Raw genomic sequence first — 20,746 nt, 5'->3', positions numbered from 1 at the left:
TTCACGTGCAGCGTGTCCAGACACAGCAACCGGAGGATTATGCACCTCGTATTGCTTTCGCACAGTGGTACCTTGGAAAATGTGCTACAAATCCCCTTTTTCCTGCTGAAGTGTTGTTTTTCGATGAGGCATCCTTCACAAGGGAAGGAATTTTCAACACACATAACGACCATATCTGGGCGGTCGAGAACCCGCATGCAATACGACGTCGTGCAGCACAGATTCGATTTTCGGTCAATGTATGGGCCGGTATTATGGGAGATCACCTCATCGGACCTTACCTGTTACCGTGTCGTCTAACCGGACCTATCTACTTGATCTTTCTGCAGCAAGTATTGCCACAACTTTTGAGAGATGAACAGATTTCTGCATCGACGCAACAGACAATGTGGTTCCAACACGATGGAGCCCCTGCCCATTATAGCGGAGATGTTCGTAACTACCTGGATGTCACATTTGGTCAACAGTGAATCGGACGTGGTGGTCCCGTGCGTTGGCCTGCTCGGTCACCCGACCTATCATGTCTTGATTTTTATTTCTGGGGTCATATGAAATCGCTAGTTTATGACACCCCTGTTGACAATGCTGAGGAGCTGGTTGCAAGAATCGCAGTAGCTGCCGAAGAAATTCGAAATTCGCCTGGAGTATTCCAGAATGTTCGGATGTCCATGCGTCGGAGATGTGAGGCGTGCATTGTAGCCCGTGGAAGAAACTTCGAACACTTACTTTAATCCATGTACCTTTTGCTTCTTTTCATGTATTATTAAAACGATTTCTCACTTACGGTCTCTTTTCTTTATGGTGCTTCTGTGTACAACACCGCTTCAGGAAAGCATTTCCGACCCCACATTGCTATATGATTTCGAGTTGTCAGGATGTACCCTACCCCTCTTAGAAGTTCTGAAACGTTTAACTGAAACACCCTGTATAGTCTGAAAATAAAACATGGTAACAAGAAAACAGAAACTGCCTTTTGCATATAACAGGATAGGAAGATGTAACACACTAATTTTTCTTGAATCACTCAGTGCAGCCCACAAAACAAATCTAAACTTCAATATGGAAAAGGTTGGACACTACTTCTTTATATCATCATCGCATACACAATTTTCTTCTATAGCCTGATTGCATCCTTCCACCTAAATCTGGATCTTCCTAGGCCTCTCCTGTCTTTTCCCATTCAGTTGATATATTCATTCCATTTTAGTCTTCTATCTTTTATGCAATTGTTTATGGACTTAATTTCACATTAATCTTTTATTCCTGAGTTCCTAATTTTGTTCCCTAATGAATTTGTGTAATCTTACATAGTACCTTCATTTCTGTGGTTTCATTTATTTGCTTAGTGTTTATGGTTCAGCTTTTCTTTTGCATCCATGTAAAAATAGTACAACTGCTTTATACATTCTTCTTTTTGTTTCTTTTCTTAGGTTCTTGTTGTTTCAAATAGTACTATTTAAGCATCTAGCTATTTTGTTAGCATTGTTCATCTGGTTTGTGACTTCATCCACTATTCTAATACTGCTGCTTTAATTTATATGCCCAAATAACTTAAATTTCATTACTTGTTCTATTATTTTTCCTTCTAATTCCAATTTAATTTTTACAAGGTCCTTAGAAAATTTTTTTTAATTGAAAATATCATGTATCAAAAATCTGAGCAAAAAAAGCTCAAGACAAATCTGTCTGCTGAAAACTTCAAAACAATAATTTATTGGAATGCCAAGGATATTCTTTTAGTCATTATCAAAATTAAGGGAAGAAATCAAGAAAAACAGAAGAGCAATGTTAAAATAAAAAAAATAATAAAAAAAGGTGACATCTGGAAAATGTCCCTTCACAGTCCTATCACCTTAGACTGAATGTCATTCGTGACAGACATAGCAAACATACACTCTCTCCACACATTGACCTAATTTTTATTTTTCCCCAAGTGACTTCTATCTTATCCCAAATCTGAAATTCATTTTTTTTTTTTTATCAGAAATCATAAAACAATGTTAAGAAAGTTGTTTGATGTAATCTGCCACATAAGATGAAGTTAAAGTGAATTTCTCACCCTCTCTCTTGTTTACTGGCTAACAGGATTTAAACTGCCTTGTAAATGCAATAGTTTGAATGCTCACAGTAGAACAAACTTTTCCTTCCCCATAAGTTCACTTGGTATTGAACTACTTTTAATAGTCCTTTGAAATCCAGCCCAGGGCAAGTGACCTGCCTGACTAAGGAGATTCAATTTCTTTTTGTACAGAATAAAATATTTTAAAAGAATATTTTTGGACACTAGGTATAAAAGCAATAATATGGTAGTAAAGGGGTGTCTATGATCCCTTTTATATCAACATATTCTCTGAACTTTTTCTCAGCTAACTCAGCTTCTGGCAATGAATAAATTGAAATAAAAATACTGAAAGATGAAATAAAATTACTTTTGACTGTTAAAAATTAAAAAATAAAGAAAACAACAATTTAATATATGCAGAATGAGGCAGGATTACTGAAGGGACTGAAATTAACCAAACAGACTGCCACATCACCTGAGCTAGCCTAGTGATAAACTAAGCACAGTGTCCACACCTCAACCTCCCATAGTGTAACTTGTTAGTAGAGAGCTACTAAACAAACAAGGATAGGCTGCAGTTGGACTAAGACAATCAAATTGGCTGAAATCCCATTACTGTGGTAGGATAAAATGATCATAACTTGTGCCAGCTGAAATATCTGGGTAATTAAGGTCCCTACAGTGCTTGTCAGTGAACCAGGACACTGTTATATTTACTAGTGGAACCAACAAGACAGGCATCATCAATTTTAGAAAAACTTTTGATAACAAAAGTTTACCTGCAATACCTGCTGTTCTAATATGATATTAGAACAGCAGGTATTGCAGAAACCACAGGATGGATAGAAGTGAGCTGCAGCTAAGCAATTACAGTACAAATTAATTTAATCCAAAAAGAAACAGGATAAAGTGTAGTGCAACAATAACTTTTAGAACTAATTTTGAAGAAAGTTTAATTGTCTGAGAAGCATTATCCAGTAGAGGTATGTGAGCAAAATTCAAGGTGGAAAGATGAGTGATGAAATTTATCTGAGCATAAGGCCCAGTTGAAGACAAAAAAAATTCTTTTAATATTGCAGAGCATTAGAGAGAGAAAGAAATGTAAAGAGAGGCAAGATATTTGTGAAAGAAGGTAAAGAAAAATCTTAAGAATATTTCTGAAAGATATAAAAAAAAACAAGTATCAGGAGAGAGTGGCAAAGTGTTTTGGTTTTTATTTTAAAAATCTAAGGGGGGGGGAACCATAACTAAGATGGTCAGGAATGATAGAGGCAAAGTTAAAAAGGGATGAAAAGTATATTAGATGAATAGAATATGTACTTTGATGATTTGCTAAATGAAAACATCACTGAAGAAGAGAGAAAGATTGAAATGGAGAAAACTTTTGGATGCCATATCCATTATTCAGGTAGGAAGAGACATGAAATTATTAAGCTTGTAAAGGCAGCAAGTGCTGGCAAAATCATAAGTGAAAGATGGCAGGAAAATAATATCATGATGGTTACATCACATTATTCAAAAATTTTCTAAGGGATAATTCCAGAATATTGGAGCAAGCCATTAAGAGCATTAATATATACAAAAAGTAAATAAAGCTAAATCTGGAAACTACAGAGAAATTCACATCTAAATAGGCCAGGTAAAATCTATTCAGGTATCTTAAGAAAGAAATTAGTACTGCTGAATATAACTTGGGGGCAGGGGGAGAAAATTCAAAGAGAATTCTGAGATCAAATGATTGCACTAAATCAAGTTATGGGAAAGTCTGAGAGTATTAAGAGTAATAAGGGGGTAATAATAAGAGTAATAAGAGCCTGTATTTAAGATTTGCTGATCTTGAAAAAACAAAAAAGAAGCATACACGAAAGCACCTCAAGATCTGATCTTTCACCTTTTAAATAAATAAAGCATCACAAAAAAAATCTTTTAGTACTCCTTGTTCTTGGAGATGCGGTGTATGTTGAATCGGTGTAAATGAAACCCAAATTATATTGTATTTTAATGGAATGTGTTCCAGGCAGACAAAAATTGACTCTTTCATAAAATAATACAAAAATTTTAATATTTAATTTAACAAACATTATATACATGCATTTAAATCACATTTATTCTATAATAAAATACAAATAAGTAGGCATTACTTGATGAGAGGAAGGCCCTTGTTATGAATTGTCAGGCTGATTGGCTCATCTTCTGCAGTCTTTGGAAAAATTGGAGGGTCTTCAGATTTCATTACTTGATGTCCCCTCTCCTGCAGAACATGGTAGGAAGGCTGCAGTACTGCACTGATTCCTCTTCTAATAGAACAGCTCCATTCCCAATCAGGACCTAACCTATGCAGGTACCTATCAATCCCAGCCAGAATTTCCTGCAAGTCATAGTTTTAATAGACCATAAAATGGGCTCTTCTTGTTCTTGCTGCTGCTGGTCCTGGGTCAACTGTACAGCTAAATCTTCCAGTTCCACTTCCTCAAATCATGTAGTACACACTCAGGCCATACTCCAATCATACAAGTTGATGTGACCTCTTTCCAAGCAGCATCAACATTGTTGATGCCCTTCAGGATATTATAGGACTTGTAAATATTCATTGATAGACATGTTGCAGTTGTCCATTTCCCATAACATGTTAGATGTCAGCGAGAAGGTAGGCTTTAAAATTTGCTATGACACCTGGTTGTCGAAAAAGGAGGTGGTATTTGGCAGCAGATATGCAACCTTTACATCCACAGTTCTTATCTCTCCAATGTTTGGTGGATGTAGTAGTAGTAGTCGTAGTAGCAGCAGCAGTGGCATTTGATGCAAGAAAGCAAGTGTATGAGCTTATGCAGCATCAGCCAAAAAAAAAAAAAAAAAAAAAAACACGCCATTCCCTCCAAATTCCTGTCCAGTTCCTCCTTAAATTTATTCAACTTATCAACTTCCACAATGACAGATGGAAGTTTGTTCCAGCAATTAACCACCCGCTGGCTAAAGGCAAATTTCCGAACATCTAATCTACATCTGTCTTTTCTTAATTTGAATTTATGCCCCCTTAGGTTCGTAATCTGAACAAGTGGAAGGATCCCATCAGAATTCAGCGTGCTCAACCCATTCAAGGCCTTATACACCTCAATCAGATCACCGCACAGGTGCCTAGTCTCCAGCCACTGCAATTTGCAGAACTTAAGCCTCTCTTGGTAAGAGGATCCCTTCATTCCCCTCACCAATCTTGTTGCCCTTCTCTGTACATGCTCAAGTAAATCTACATCCTTCCTAAAATGAGGCCTCCAGACCTGTACGCAGTACTCAAGGCGTGCAGGTCTGGAGGCCTCAATGTCCTGGAGCATTGTCCAAGAACAGCAGCACCCTCCTTGGATTATTATTTTTGTCACAGTAGTGATGTGCCACTGGACAAAAATTATCTGTATACCAGTTTTTGTGAAGACATCTTGTGTCACCCAAGCTCTTCTGGTTGAAGTCCGAATGCTGGGTAAATTTTCTTAATTGAGCCCCTTCATCAACCTAGGTGTTTCAGGGTGATAGGTGAGCAATGGTTTCAGTTTTACAGTTGCTGAAGCATTTCCACCAAGAAGAGTTAAACTGTCCTTAGCAGGTTTAAATCCAGGAGCATGTTTCTCTTCACAGGAGATGAAAGTCCTTGAAGGCATCTTCTTCCAATAACGGCCAGTCTCGTCCACATTGAAAACAAGATCAGCTGGATATTCACCTTCCTCTACGAGTCACTTAGGAGTGCTCAGGAATGCCCTTACTACTTCATCAGCATTGGCAGTCTCACATGTTAATTTTATATTACAAATTTGAGTTTTCTGCTTGAAATTAGTGAACCAGCCTTTACTTGCTATGAAAATTATCACCACCTTCCTTTTCTTTTATCTCATCAAACTCTTCGATTTATCACAAACAAAGTGATGTGTGGGAAGAATGTTCTTTCATTTAACTCATTAACCCACAATGAGAATAACTATTCTGTTTTTCCAATCACAAGACTATATGGGTATCTTAGAGTTGTAACAGTTTTTCTTCTTGCCGTTTGCATTGTCTTTTTAATTTTATCAGTATTTTTCATGATTGTCGTTACATTGGAAGGGGGACGATACATAGCTCCCTACAAACAGTAGGACATTATTGCCCACCCTCCATTCTTCTAATAACTTCCATCTTTTTTTTTAGTGTTACAGATTTGGTCTTTTAGCCACATTTTCACTGTCAGCTGCACTTCTACTCTTACGACCAGACATGGTTCTACTTTTATTTTAAGGAAGAAATTTATAAAAAATTCTAAGGTACAATATTAAAGTACACAACAAACCTCGATAATGTAGCACACATAATTATAAACACAGTATTAAACTTCAAAAACTGAGTATTAAAATAAATTTGCCGTTAAGTAAAGAGCTATTATTGCAAGAAACATTGTACAGAGAATGGGAAAATATGTATATGAATGTATTCCCAAATGCGGCTTTGTCATTAATACATTCCCAGTAGTGCTGTGCAGTAACTTTTCTTTTAGTGGCAGCAATGTGGAATAGAATTTTCTAATGATGAACAAGTATGCCACGGAAAGGGAAATAATGATTGAAGGAGCAGTAATTGAAAAGGTGGAGTCATATACTTATCTGGGACAAGTTATTAGCTGTAATAATAATAAATGGCTGGAAGTCAAGAGAAGAATAAATTTTGGATGGATAGCATTCAGGAAATATAGTCACATACTGAAGAGCAATATCCCAGTTTGTCTGAAACGTAAAATAATGAATCAATGTATACTCCCCACCATGACTTATGGAAGTGAAACTTGGGCACTCACCAAAAGAATGGAAGAGAAGCTAAGAACTACACAGCGAAGAATGGAACGAATTATATTGGGAATCAGACTGTTAGATAAGAAGAGAAACACATGGATTAGGCAGCAAACTCAAGTAAAGGACATTCTTATCAAAACTAAAGAACTAAAATGGTCTTGGGCAGGACACATAGCTCGAAGACATGATGACAGATGGACTAAGAAAATAACAGAATGGTACCCAAGAGGAGCTAGAAGGAAACCTGGAAGACAAAGGCGGAGATGGATAGATGAAATTCATGAGTTTTGAGTGGTAAATGGATGGCCAGTGCTCAAAACAGAAGGAACTGGAAAGTTGCTGGAGAGGCCTTCATCCTGCAGTGGATTGAAAATGGCTGACGACGACGACGATTTAAATTGGCATAAATAAAACCATTGTAAATCAAGGGATGACTGTATAGTTGTGGCAAATGATGCAAGAAAGCAAGCATATAAAACATCAGCCAAAGGGGGGGGGGGGGAAATAACTTTCCATATCACCTTTCCATCCTCTCCAATAATAATGTCTATTTCTTCCTTGAATATTTTTTAAAACTACACACTTTTTTCACAACATATGGAAGTTAGTTCGAAAAATCAAATAGCTGCTGGCTAAAGGCAAACTTCTGCATATCTCTCCTGCAACTCATGCTGCATGTCTATCCTGCTTTTTTTTTTTTATTCTTTTTTTTTTTTCCAGGAACGAGGGTAGCTCTGTGCGGACGAAGTTTTTATGGCTCCAGCTAATAGAGAAGTGTTTCTTAAATTTTTGCTTTTATTGACTAAAATTAGCATATTATTTTATTTTATAGAAGTAGCTTTATATTCCTAGTTATGATACTTAGTTTATTTTGAACTTAGATAGAGATTTTTTAGATTATTACTTAGTATCAGTAAGGATATCCACGTGTTGGACAAGATTTTGCAGCTCCGGTGCACGCTACGTTTTTAATTACATTTAGCCATTTTATTGACTTAACTGTTATATTAAATTAATTATTTTCTATAGGTAGCTTATAAGTCCTAGTCAAGCTCCTTGGTTTATTTTGAAAGTTAATACTTAGTGTCTGTAGATTTACTGTTCATAACTTGCCACCAGCCATTGTTATACAATACAACATATATCCCGAACTAGATAGCATAAGGTTTGACCTAAAACTAGATAGCGAAACATGTAGCATTGTATTTGAAATCTGTTAGCTTAGTATAGTATAATCAATTAATCAGTAAAATTTATTAATCTTATTAAATTTCATTGTCAATTAAATTGTACTTGAACGGAATCATTACTCAGACTAGAGCAGCAAAGCAATGCTCACAGATTGCCCAGAGTATTGTGGCTCGGGAGAAAACCGGAGAGGTGTTTCTCCAACGCATCACAGTCTAAAAAAATGCGTGAAATGTTTGCAGATCTGTCTAGAACAGGACATGATCTAGCCAAGGAGGATGTCTTTGTGTGTGCTAGGTGCAGAAACTGTGAGGAAATTAGGTGCCAACTCAGAGTTATGAGAGAATCTAAGAGAATTTGAGGTGTAGGGTAGATGCCCTCGAGGAAATTAATAAGAGGGGCTGATCAAGCTCTCAGCTGCCTAACCCAATGGCAGAGCTCACTCCTGTGCATCAAGCAACACAGTGGCAATCTCCATGGCAGAATGTCCCACAGGAACAAGTTATTGTTGGTGACTCTATTGTCAGGGAGACGGGAATATATTATGCAAAAAGGATAGGTGGAACAGGTGGAACCAAGACGTGTCTGCCAGGGGCAAAAGTTGATATTGTTGAACATGTTGGCACTAATGACCTTAAGAGTAAAAGATCTGCAGATTTAATTAACAAGTACAGGTCAATATTGAAAAAAAAGTCACAAGCTAGGGTTGAATTTGAAAGTATCTGCAATTCTACCCAGAGCCTTATCAATCAATTCAGCCCTGGAGAGATTGTGCAAGGCTCATGAGGTAAAATTTTTTTCAGTGTGGTCTGTGCTTGCTAACAGAAGAGACTGCTTCTACAGGAATGAGATACGCTTATATAGAAAGGGTGCAAGAATATTTGCTAATGCTATTGAAGCAGCATTAGGTGGGTCGGAAAACTGCTAGCTTGGGTGGGGGGATTCATAGATTAACAGTAGCCGCAGGCAGAGGCAAAAGTGATTCTTGCACTGCTTCTATTGTAATGAAAAGCAGCCTAGAGAGCAAGTTGCTGAGGATTTCAAGAGCTGCTGGGAGTCATCATGGAACAAATAAATACATAGCCTGTGTTAGGGTAACTAAGAGTAAGAACAGGTGCAGGTATAGTTGTATGTATACCTACACTAGAAGTACAATAAATAAATTTGATGAATTTGAAGTGCTGATCAAGGCATCAAAGGCAGATATTGTTGGGATATCAGAGACATGGTGTCACACAGATATAAGCAGTGCAGAATTGGAAGTTGGGGAGTACAATGTGTACAGAAAGGATAGGAAGGGAAGAGGGGGTTATGCTGTTAGTTGGAAAACACAAAATCTAAGGAAGTGCATCCAGTTGACATCAGTGGACAGTGCAATGTTGAGTCAGTTCTGTGTGACAAACACTGGGAAAGGGAAAATGAGAGTAGGAGTGTGCTATAGGCCTAATGACTCTGATGAGTACAACAAACAATTGTACAGAGAAATAGAGTGGGCCAGTAAACCAGAATGTCTTGTAATGGGGGATTTTAACTTTAAAGATATTGACTGGAACTTGTGGGTTGAAGCACATATTCGAAGGGCAAACCCGAGGAGGTTAGGCAAGCAAAGGCAGGTTACAAGAAATCCTTGGCAAAGGGTGCAAAGAAAAACAACAAAGACTTCTTTACTTATGTAAATGCTAGAAGGAAGGGGGTGAATCAGATTAATCCACTTGATGTTGGTGGTTCGTATGTTGATGATCCTGCTCACATAGCTGACAAACTGAATGAGTATTTTGCATCTACATTCACATATGAATTCTGTAAGGAAGGGGTGAACAGAAGTTTACTGAACTCTAACAGGGAGCTAAATGATTTTGTAATAACAGAGAGAAAAGTGGAGTAGACATTATTGAAGTTAAACATAAAAAATGCACCTGGGGCAGACTGAATCTATCCAGTTATATTGAAGGAGGCAGGAAGGGAAGTAAGCCATAATTATGAGAGGTAAGGCATAATTATGAGAGCAGCCTTAGATTCATGGGAGTTCCCATGGATTGGAGATGTGCAAATGTATCCCTAATTCACAAAGGGGGTTCAAAGGGTGATGCAAATAATTATAGACCTGTTAGTTTAACTTCTGTTTCTGGGAAAATAATGGAGTCATTCGTTAAAGAAGTGATGCAGGATCACCTAGACAAGACTGAAGTAATAGTGCAGAGAGAGCATGGGTTTGTTAAGGGAAAGTCTTGTCTGACCAATTTGATTGTATACTACGATGTGGTCACAAAGGAACTGGATGCAAAAAATAATTTTGATATCATATACTTGGATTTCAGGAAAGCTTTTGATACCATTGCACATTGAAGGCTGCTGTACAAATTGGAGTGGTATGGCATTAAAGGCAAGTTGCTGCGATGGATAAAGGGACGGTTGAGTGGGAGACGGCAGAGAGTGGTAATAAATGGACACTGCTCTATGTGACTAATGTTATTAGTCGAGTCCCCCCAGGGTTCGGTGCTGGGCCCATTGATGTTTTGCATATTTGTTAGTGATAAATATGATAAAGTACTGCATATGGGTAGATGTAACCCAAGAAAAACATACCAACTGTGTGATACCATTGAGGTGGAGAATGAAAAAGACCTGGGGGTAATTGTGCAGTCGGTGAAGTTCTCTGAGCAGTGCAGATGGGCTGCCAGAGCAGGTCATGGAGTTTTGTCAATGATATATAAAACTTTTGCTAGCAGAGACAAGGAGGTGATTATACCTTTGTATAAGGCAATGGTCAGGCCACACTTTGAGTACTGTGTACAGGTCTGAGGCCTCATTTTAGGAAGGATGTAGAGTTTCTAGAACAAGTACAGGGCAACAAGATTAGTGAGAGGATCAGAGGGGGTTCTCTTACCAGGAGAGGTTTAAATTCTGTAGTTGCAGTATCTGGAGACTAGACACTGCAAGGTGATCTGACTGAGGTATACAAGGGCTTGAATGGTTTGATCAGGCTCAATGCTGGTATGGGATACTTCCACTTGAGGGGGCATAGATTCAAATTGAGGAAAGACAGTTGTAGAATAGATGTGTGGAAGTTTGTCTTTAGCCAGCGGGTAGTTGATTGCTGGAACAGACTTCCATCTGTTGTTGTGGAAGTTGATAGCTTAAACAAATTTAAAGCTGAACTAGACAAACATTTGGAGGGACCAGATGGGTGAAATGGGAAGGGTTTTTTTTGGGGGGGGGGGGCTGTTGCTCTATAAGCTTGCTTTCTCGCATCAATATGCCTCAACTAATGCTAATGAAACTTGGATGACTGTTGCATTAGTATGTAGATCCTTCAATGTGTAGAAATTAAGCCTTTCTTGGTAAGACACCCCTTTTATTCCATACACTAATCTCATGGCCTTTCTCTGCACCTGTTAACAGCAGATCTACATACTTCCTAAAATGAGGCTTCCAGACTTGTATGCATTACTCAAGGTGTGGCCTGATCTTTGCCTCGTACAAAACAATAATCACCTCCTTATCCCTGCTAGCAAAGTTCCTGTATATCATTGATAAAACACTGAGCTGTCCTGGAAGCCCCTTTGCATTGCTCATTAAACTTCATATCTGACTGCACAAGTGTCCTGCACATCACTACCTTAAGAAAAGTGGCACACAGTTGGTATGCTAAACTGAGATTACTGCTACTCATATATAGTACCTTACATTTCTCAGTGCTAGACTTCAACAGCCATTTCTCAGCCCATTAGCCTCATTTTTATAGAGCTGGTTGGAGTAGTTTACCTTGATTAGGAATTAGAAAATGTGAATTTGAATATCATCGGTTTGGCTGAAACAAGAAGAAGAAATGAATCACTTATATGTTTATCAAGTGGAAATCTGCTGTACACCAATGGAAACAGTGAAAGGAGTGAAGGTGGAGTTGGGTTTCTGGTCCATAAAGATTTTAAAAACAACATTTTGGAATTCAAAAGTACATCACCAAGGGTGTCAAGACTAATACTCAAGATTTCTAAGAGGTACAAGCTAAAGATTATAATGATTTATGCACCAACATCATGCCATGATGATGAAGAGGTTGAAGAAATGTACACTGAAATTGAGTCTTCTAGATGAGCAGAAAACCCACTACACTATTATTATGGGGGACTTCAATGCTAAGGTTGGAAAAAGGCAAAACAGCGCAGAAAGAGGAACTATAGGAAATTTTGGAATTGGTGAAAGAAATAAAAGAGGTGAAAGACTTGTGGAATTTGCAGAATCTCAAGGAATGTCAGTAATGAACACTTTTTTCAAGAAAAGGGTGAACAGAAAGTGGACATGGAAGAGTCCAAATGGATTAACAACTAATGAAATTGACTTCATCCTCACTAACAGATGATATATTGTGACTGATGTTACCGTCCTGAATAAGGTAAATGTTGGAAGTGATCACAGAATGGTAAGATGTACACTTGATATAGATGTAGGAAAGGAAAGGAAAAAACTAACTCGAGTAAATAATACAAAGGTCTTTGAGATAACAGAAGAGGAGAAAAAGCAGTATGTACTGGAACTTAAGAACAAGTATGAACTTCTGCAGACTGCTGAAGACCAAGATATCGACGAGGAATATTACAACTTTTTGAAAGTGATAAAGCCCAAGAAACCTATAGGGAAACAGAAATCCAAAGAAGAAAAAATTAGTCAAGAAACACTTGTCATGATGAACCAAAGACGACAAATGAAGAGCAAGAAAAACACTGACAGGGAGAAAATTACATATACTGAGTTATGCAAAGCCATTAGAAAGAGACTCAGAGAGGACATAAGAAGATTTAACACAAGAAAAGTAGAACAAGCATTAAGGGAAAACAGAGGATTTAAATCAGCAGCCATGAGCAGTAATACAGAAAGACAAATGATACTGAAACTGAAGAATAGCGATGGTGTACTTATAAACAGCAGAGAAGGCATAATTCAAATAGCAGAAGACTACTATAGAGAATTATACAAGGAGCGAGGGAATGATACCAGCAGTGGGGAAGATGGATTGCAAAGTAGCAACACATACGACATACCCGATATTCTTCCTGATGAGGTAGAACATGCATTGAAGAAAATGAAGAATCAGAAAGCCCCAGGGGAAGATGAAGTTACTGTAGTGTTGTTAAAATTGGGAGGAAGAGACATAACACAAAAACTGGCAAGGCTCTTCACAAAGTGCATTAGAAAAGGTGCGATGCCTAAGCAGTGGAATAATGCAATCATAGTTTTGCTGCATAAGAAAGGAGATAAATCAGAAATTGTAAATTATAGACCAATTAGCTTGTTATCCCATATCTACAAGTTGTTCACAAGGGTCATTACTAACAGATTAGAAAGAATACTTGATGAGAATCAACCGAAAGAGCAAGCTGGCTTTAGGACAGGATTCTCAACTATGGATCACCTTCACGTAATATCACAGCTAGTGGAGAAAGCAAATGAATATAAAACACCATTATGCCTGGCATTTGTGGATTATGAAAAGGCATTTGACTCCATACAGCATAAGGCAATGTTTCGGGCACTGGAAAGACAAGGCATAGATACCCCATATATTATGATTTTGAAGAAAATATGAGAGTGCTACATCCTTTATTAGACTAGACAAAGACAGTAGCAAATTTAAAATCGAGAAAGGAGTTCGACAAGGAGACACAATATCTCCGAAGCTGTTTACTGCTGCCCTTGAGGAAGCTTTCAGAAGATTAGACTGGTCGCAGAAAGGAGTCAATGTGAACGGAGAGTACCTAAACCATTTACGATTTGCAGATGACATTGTGGTCATAAGCCACGATCCCAAAGAATTAGAGGAAAATCTTAATCAGTTATGCACAGTTAGTAAGGATTTTGGACTAAAGATGATTATGGCTAAAACAAAAGTAATGATGAACAAGTATGCCACGGAAAGGGAAATTATGATTGAAGGAGCAGTAATTGAAAAGGTGGAGTCATATACTTATCTGGGACAAGTTATTAGCTGTAATAATGATAAATGGCTGGAAGTCAAGAGAAGAATAAATTTTGGATGGATAGCATTCAGGAAATATAGTCACATACTGAAGAGCAATATCCCAGTTTGTCTGAAACGTAAAATAATGAATCAATGTATACTCCCCACCATGACTTATGGAAGTGAAACTTGGGCACTCACCAAAAGAATGGAAGAGAAGCTAAGAACTACACAGCGAAGAATGGAACGAATTATATTGGGAATCAGACTGTTAGATAAGAAGAGAAACACATGGATTAGGCAGCAAACTCAAGTAAAGGACATTCTTATCAAAACTAAAGAACTAAAATGGTCTTGGGCAGGACACATAGCTCGAAGACATGAAGACAGATGGACTAAGAAAATAACAGAATGGTACCCAAGAGAAGCTAGAAGAAAACCTGGAAGACAAAGGTGGAGATGGATAGATGAAATTCATGAGTTTTTGAGTAGTAAATGGATGGCCAGTGCTCAAAACAGAAGGAACTGGAAAGTTGCTGGAGAGGCCTTCATCCTGCAGTGGATTGAAAATGGCTGATGATGATGACCTTGATTATTGTCATTAATTACCCTGCCAACCTTTGTATCATCTGCAAACTTAGACATTAAGCCTGATATACCTTCATCAATATCATTAATTGATTGCACTCATGGAATCTTCCCAATTACATATCTCAGTGGGGCCCTTGTCAATAGAACTGTTGGTCTATGTGAATATTCAGTCTAATAAACTGTTGGTCTATTAGACACTGCATAGCCACATAATATTCAGGTGACAAGCAGATGATGCAAAGTTATTCTGTGTATCACAGACATTATTGCATAAGTAGCCATCAAAGAATAATGATGTTAATATAATTTTTTTCAATAAAGACAATTTTTTTTAGTTGAACAAATTAAATAACAAAAATAAACTTACTGGTTTATTTTTTTCAGCTAATGTTAAATATACAGGTTCAGCAAGATCAGAATGTGATGAATCATATTTTTCACATGCCACTGACATATATGAATAAGATCCTTGTATATACTGATTAGTAGCCCATGTGGACCTACAAAATCATTTAATGTAAGGAAAAAAGTAAATTAAATTATAATATCACACATATAATCAATAAAATATAAAGCTTAAAACTTCTGTCTAGAAGTTTCAAGGGTGGAGAAAAGACATTAGACCTTTCTCCAGCCTTTAAACACAATTTGAATTGGTGGAAAATTGAAAACTTTTTTCATTTTTCCACCAATTCAAATTGTGTTTAAAGGCTGGAGAAAGGTCTAATGTCTTTAAGGTCTAATGTATTTAAATTATATGCTCATAACACATGTATTACACTTTACAAGATAAATCTGTGGGACTATACAAGGTGGGGCCATAAATTAATATAGCCTGATTTTATTTGCAGCTCTATAAGCTGATTGGGTACAGAAGCTTATAAATCTTAAAATCAATAACCTTCTTTAAAAAGACTGTATGAACATCATGCTTAGGTCTGGCATGAAGAAGAAATGCATTGTTGGTTTAATATATGTTAGTTGCTATTCAGATTAGCAGAAGCATATGATGCAAGAAAGCAAGTTTATACAGCATCAGCCAAAAAAAAAAAAAAAAAAAAAAACTTAACATTTCATCCATCCATTTGCTCCAAAAGTTTGTCCAAGTTCTTCCTTGAATTTATTTAAGCTATCAACTTCCACAACAACAGATGAGTGTTTGTTCCAGCACTCAACCAATTGCTGGCTAAAGGCAAATTTCTACACATCTATTCTGCAAAGGTCTTTCCTTGATTTGAATTTATGCCTCCTCAGATATGTAATCTGAATAAGTGGAAGAATCCCATCAGCACTAAGCTTACTCAAACATTCAAGGCCTTATACACCTCAATCAGATCACCTTGCAGCTGCCTATTCTCCAGACACTGCAATTTGCAGAACTTAAGTCTTTCTTGGTAAGAGCAACCCTTTGTTCCCCTCACCAATCTCATTGCCCTTCTCTGTACTCATTCCAGCAGCTCTACATCCTTCCTAAAATGAGGCTTCCAGACCTGTACACAGTACTCATATGGCCTGACCATTGCCTTATAGAAAGGAATAATCACCTCCTTATCCCTGCTAGTAAAATTCTTGTATATCATTGACAAGACACCATGAGCTATCCCCTTGCAGACTGTCTGCACTGTTTAGAAAACTTTATATCTGACTGAACAATTGTCCCCCAGGTCTTTTTCATTCTCCATTACCTTAGTGTTGTACTACACAGTTGGTATGTTACTCTGTGGTTACTGCTACCCATATGCAGTACTTTGCATTTATCAATCAGTTCAAACTTGAGAGTCAAACTTCAGTTGCCACCTCTTAGTCTGCCCAACTTTTCTAGATCCTGTTGCAGTAGCACACTGTCATTAATAGTGCCTTATACAAACTACTCAAATTTGAATTTGAAAGTGTCTGCAATTCTGCCCAGACACGATAGGAGGGAGTATATGATGAGAGCCTTGTCGATCAATTCGGCCCTGGAAAGATTGTGCAAGGCTCAAGGGGTAGAATTTTTTTCAGCCTGGACTGTACTTGTTAACAGGAGAGATTGCTTCTACAGGGATGGGATACACTTAACTGGAAAGGGTGCAAGAATATTTGCTGATGCTATCGAGGCAGTGTTAGGTGGGTCGGAAAACTGCTAGCTTGGGGGGGAGATTTCCAGATATTGACTGGAATTTGGGGGCTGGTCACTCACACACTAGCAAGGCTTTTGTGGATTTATTGGATGATTGCTTTCTACATCAGCATGTTCGGGAGGCAACTAGAGAGAGGAATACTCTTGATTGATTTGATTATCAGCAGTGATTCTTCATGCATTAAGAATCTGCAGATAAATTAACCACTAGGTGGCAGTGATCACAGTGTGCTGAAGTGGGATTTACTCAAAGAGGTAACTACCATCAGGGGTAAAGGGAAGGGTTATTGCTTTCGTAAAGGCGACTACGATGGACTGAGACAGTATTTAAATTCTATACAGTGGGACCAACTAATGATGTTACCAACAGCAAATACAAAATGGGAAGCATTCAAAGAACTTATCTTGGAAGCTACTAGGCATTACATACCAACTAAGAAATATTGTTCAAGATTTAGGCCTAAACAGATGAACTGATGAGGCATATGGCAGAGAAGAAACATGCATGGGATACATACAAATTAACACATGACACAGAAGCCTATGATAGATACAAGTTGATCTGTAACCAAGTTACAAAGGAGGTTAGGCAGGCGAAGGCAGATTATGAGAAATCTTTGGCAAGGGATGCAAAGAAAAACAGCAAAGAGTTCTTTACTTATGTAAACTCTAGAAGGAAGGGGATGAATCAAATTGGTCCACTTATTATCGATGGGTCAACTGTTGATCCTGCTCAGGTAGTTAACAAACTAAATGAATATTTTGCATCGACATTCACACATGAGGAGTTATTTAGCGAGGGGAAAGCCAGAGGTGTATTCAAATCTAGCAGTAAGCTAGAGAATCTTGTAATAACTGAGAGTAAAGTGGAGGAGAAATTGTTGAAGATAAACACAAGAAAGGCACCCGGGGTGGATGGGATCTATCCAGTTGTATTAAAGGAGGCAGCAGAGGAAGTAAGCAAACCCTTATGTGCAAATGTGTCCCCAATTCACAAAGGAGGATCAAAGGCTGACACAAGTAATTATAGACCTGTGAGTTTAACTTCTGTTCCAGGAAAATTAATGGAGGGACTAGTTAAAAAAGCACTGCAGGATCATTTAGACAAGACTTCAGTTATAGCTCGGACACAGCATGGTTTTGTTAAGGGGAAGTCCTGCCTGACCAATTTGATTGGATACTATGATGCAGTCACAAAGGAACTTGGATGCACGGAATAGCTTTGATATTATATACTTGGATCTTAGAAAGGCTTTTGATAATGTTGCACATGGAAGACTGCTGCACAAATTGGAGCAGTGTGACATTGGAGGCAAATTGCTGCTGTGGACAAAGGGGTGGCTGAGGGGGAGAAGACAGAGAGTGGTAATCAATGGACACTGCTCATCGTGGACTAATGTTATTAGTGGAGTCCCTCAGGGCTCAGTGTTGGGTCCATTATTGTTTTCTGTATTCATAAATGATATTGATGATGGTATATCAAGCTTAATGTCGAAGTTCGCAGACGATACAAAGGTAGGCAGGGTTGTGAAGGACACTACTGACACTATGCTGCTGCAACAGGATCTGGAAAGGTTGAGCAGATGGGCTGAGAGGTGGCAAATGAAGTTTAACATTGACAAATGTAAAGTACTACACATGGGAAACAGCAACCCCAGAGCAACGTATCAACTCTGTTGTACTACACTGACAGGGGTAGAGAATGAAAGTGACCTGGGGGTGGTTGTGCAGGCAGATATGAAGTTCTCTGAGCAGTGCAGACGGGCTGCAAGAGTAGCTCATGGTGTATTGTCGATGATATATAGGAATTTTTCTAGCAGGGATAAGGAGGTGATTATTCCCTTGTATAAGGCAATGGTCAGGCCACACCTAGAGTACTGTATACAGGTCTGGAGGCCTCATTTCAAGAAGGATGTAGAGCTGCTGGAACGAGTACAGAGAAGGGCAACAAGATTAGTGAATGGAACAAAGGGGTGCTCTTACGAAGAAAGGCTTAAGTTTTGCAAATTACAGTGTCTGGAGACTAGGCACCAGCGAGGTGATCTGATAGAGGTGTATAAAGCCTTGAATGGTTTGAGCATGCTCAATGCTGATGGGATTCTTCCTCTAGCTCAGAATAATCACCTGAGAGGGTATAAATTCAAATTGAGGAAAGACAGATGTAGGATAGACGTGCGGAAATTTGCCTTTAGCCAGCGGGTGGTTGGTTGGTTGGTGGAACAGACTTCCATCCCTTGTCGTGGAGGTTGATAGCCGAAATAAGTTTAAGGCTCAGCTGGACAGGTATTTTGAACGAACAGAGGGGTGAAGTGGAAGTGGTTTTTTTTTTTTTTTTTTTTTTTGGCTGATGCTGCATAAGCTTGCTTTCTTGCATCAAATGCCTCTACTAATGCTAATTATTTTTTATAGAAGAAAGCAAAACAGTGAAACACATTAATTGCTATTCACTACATAAGGAAAGTCTTATAAAGTTGCATAAATATTCCAAAAATATTCACACTTGTAAACTTATAGAATGCATGCTCTCTTGGCTTAGTAGTTTATTGTTAAACTGAATATGCTAGTGCTAAAACAGTTGCAGAGAGAGAGAGAGAGAGAGAGAGAGAGAGAGAAAAAAAACACATGACTACTGCTGACATAACTGATGTTCACATGACGATGCCTAGAATGGAACATATGGAGAAAAAACTAACTTAAAAATAAAAAAAAAGGAAACTGTTTAGATTCGGCTGTTAACTTATAGTTAATTGCGAAGCAAATTTGGTTTATGTGAAAAAAATTAGATAAAGGATATAATCAAATTTATACTGCTTTTTAACAATTATTTTCTTGTTGAAGAAGCCAGGCAAAATGTATTAATTTGTTTGAAAGCATTGCTAATGCATGTGGTATACAATTCGTAAATAAAGTATTTTACACACACACATCATTACACGATTTCCACACATAATAAACAGAAGCATGAAGAAAATGTGGCAAAGGTAAAGAAAGCCACACGAGAAGCATGTAAAAGTTAGATAAATTTACCGGTAAGAGTACTTTGCCATAATGGCATTTGTATTGTTGCTCGTTCAGTAAACATACAGTGGGTGTTATCGTTCAGGATTAGCATTAATAGAGGCATGTGATGCAAAAAAGCAAGCTTATGCAGCATCAGCCAAAAAAAAAAAAAAAAAAACACCTTCCACTTCACCCCTCCGTTAGTTCGAAATACCTGTCCAGCTGAGCCTTAAATTTATTTAGGCTATCAACTTCCACAACAAGGGATGGAAGTCTGTTCCGCCAACCAACTACCCGCTGGCTAAAGGCAAATTTCCACACATCTAGCCTACATCTGGTGAGTATGGGCTTGGCACACTCAGGGTCCTGAGCTGGATATCATCATTCTTCTCTTTCTTGGTGATTCCTTTTCTCTCTCTCTCTCTCTCTCTCTCTCTCTCTCTCTCTCTCTCTCTCTCTCTCTCTCATAGGAATTTTTTTTTTTTTTTTTGCCTGGTGCAGCATAAGCCTCAGGCTTCCTTGCACCATATGGCTAATAATAATAATAAGATTGGTGAGGGGAATGAAGGGAGCCTCTTACCAAGAGAGGCTTAAGTCCTGCAAATTGCAGTGGCTGGAAACTAGGCACCTGCGCGGTGATCTGATTGAGGCATATAAGGCCTTGAATGGGTTGAGCACACTGAATTCTGATGGGATCCTTCCACTTGTTCAGATTACGAACCTAAGGGGGCATAAATTCAAATTAAGAAAGGACAAATGTAGAATAGATGTGCGGAAATTTGCCTTTAGCCAGCAGGTGGTTAATTGCTGAAACAAACTTCCATCTGTCGTTGTGGAAGTTGATAGGTTGAATAAATTTAAGGAGGAACTGGACAGGCATTTGGAGGGAATGGTGTAAGTTTTTTTTGGCTGATGCTGCATACACTTGCTTTCTTGCATCACATGCCACTACTACTACTGTTTGTCATATTAATGAATCAACAATATACATATATATACATACATAATACACATACACA

General features: G+C 38.1%; 1 protein-coding gene across 1 annotated transcript in view; it reads right to left on the bottom strand.

Annotated features, from left to right (window-relative positions):
* LOC150087410 (peroxisomal N(1)-acetyl-spermine/spermidine oxidase-like) overlaps positions 1-20,746 on the bottom strand; it is a 75,314-nt gene that overhangs the window by 20,200 nt on the left and 34,368 nt on the right. Inside the window, exon 4 of the mRNA XM_090372477.1 lies at positions 14,976-15,108. Coding sequence (XP_090228603.1) covers positions 14,976-15,108 — 133 coding nt within the window. The remainder of the gene's footprint in view (positions 1-14,975; positions 15,109-20,746) is intronic.

The sequence above is a fragment of the Mastigoproctus giganteus genome, chromosome 4, assembly GCF_048544385.1.
Source record: "Mastigoproctus giganteus isolate SK-2022 chromosome 4, ASM4854438v1, whole genome shotgun sequence".
Lineage (NCBI taxonomy): Eukaryota > Metazoa > Arthropoda > Arachnida > Uropygi > Thelyphonidae > Mastigoproctus > Mastigoproctus giganteus.
The sequence above is the reverse complement of the archived record's forward strand: the minus strand, read 5'-3'. Positions and strand labels throughout refer to the sequence as shown.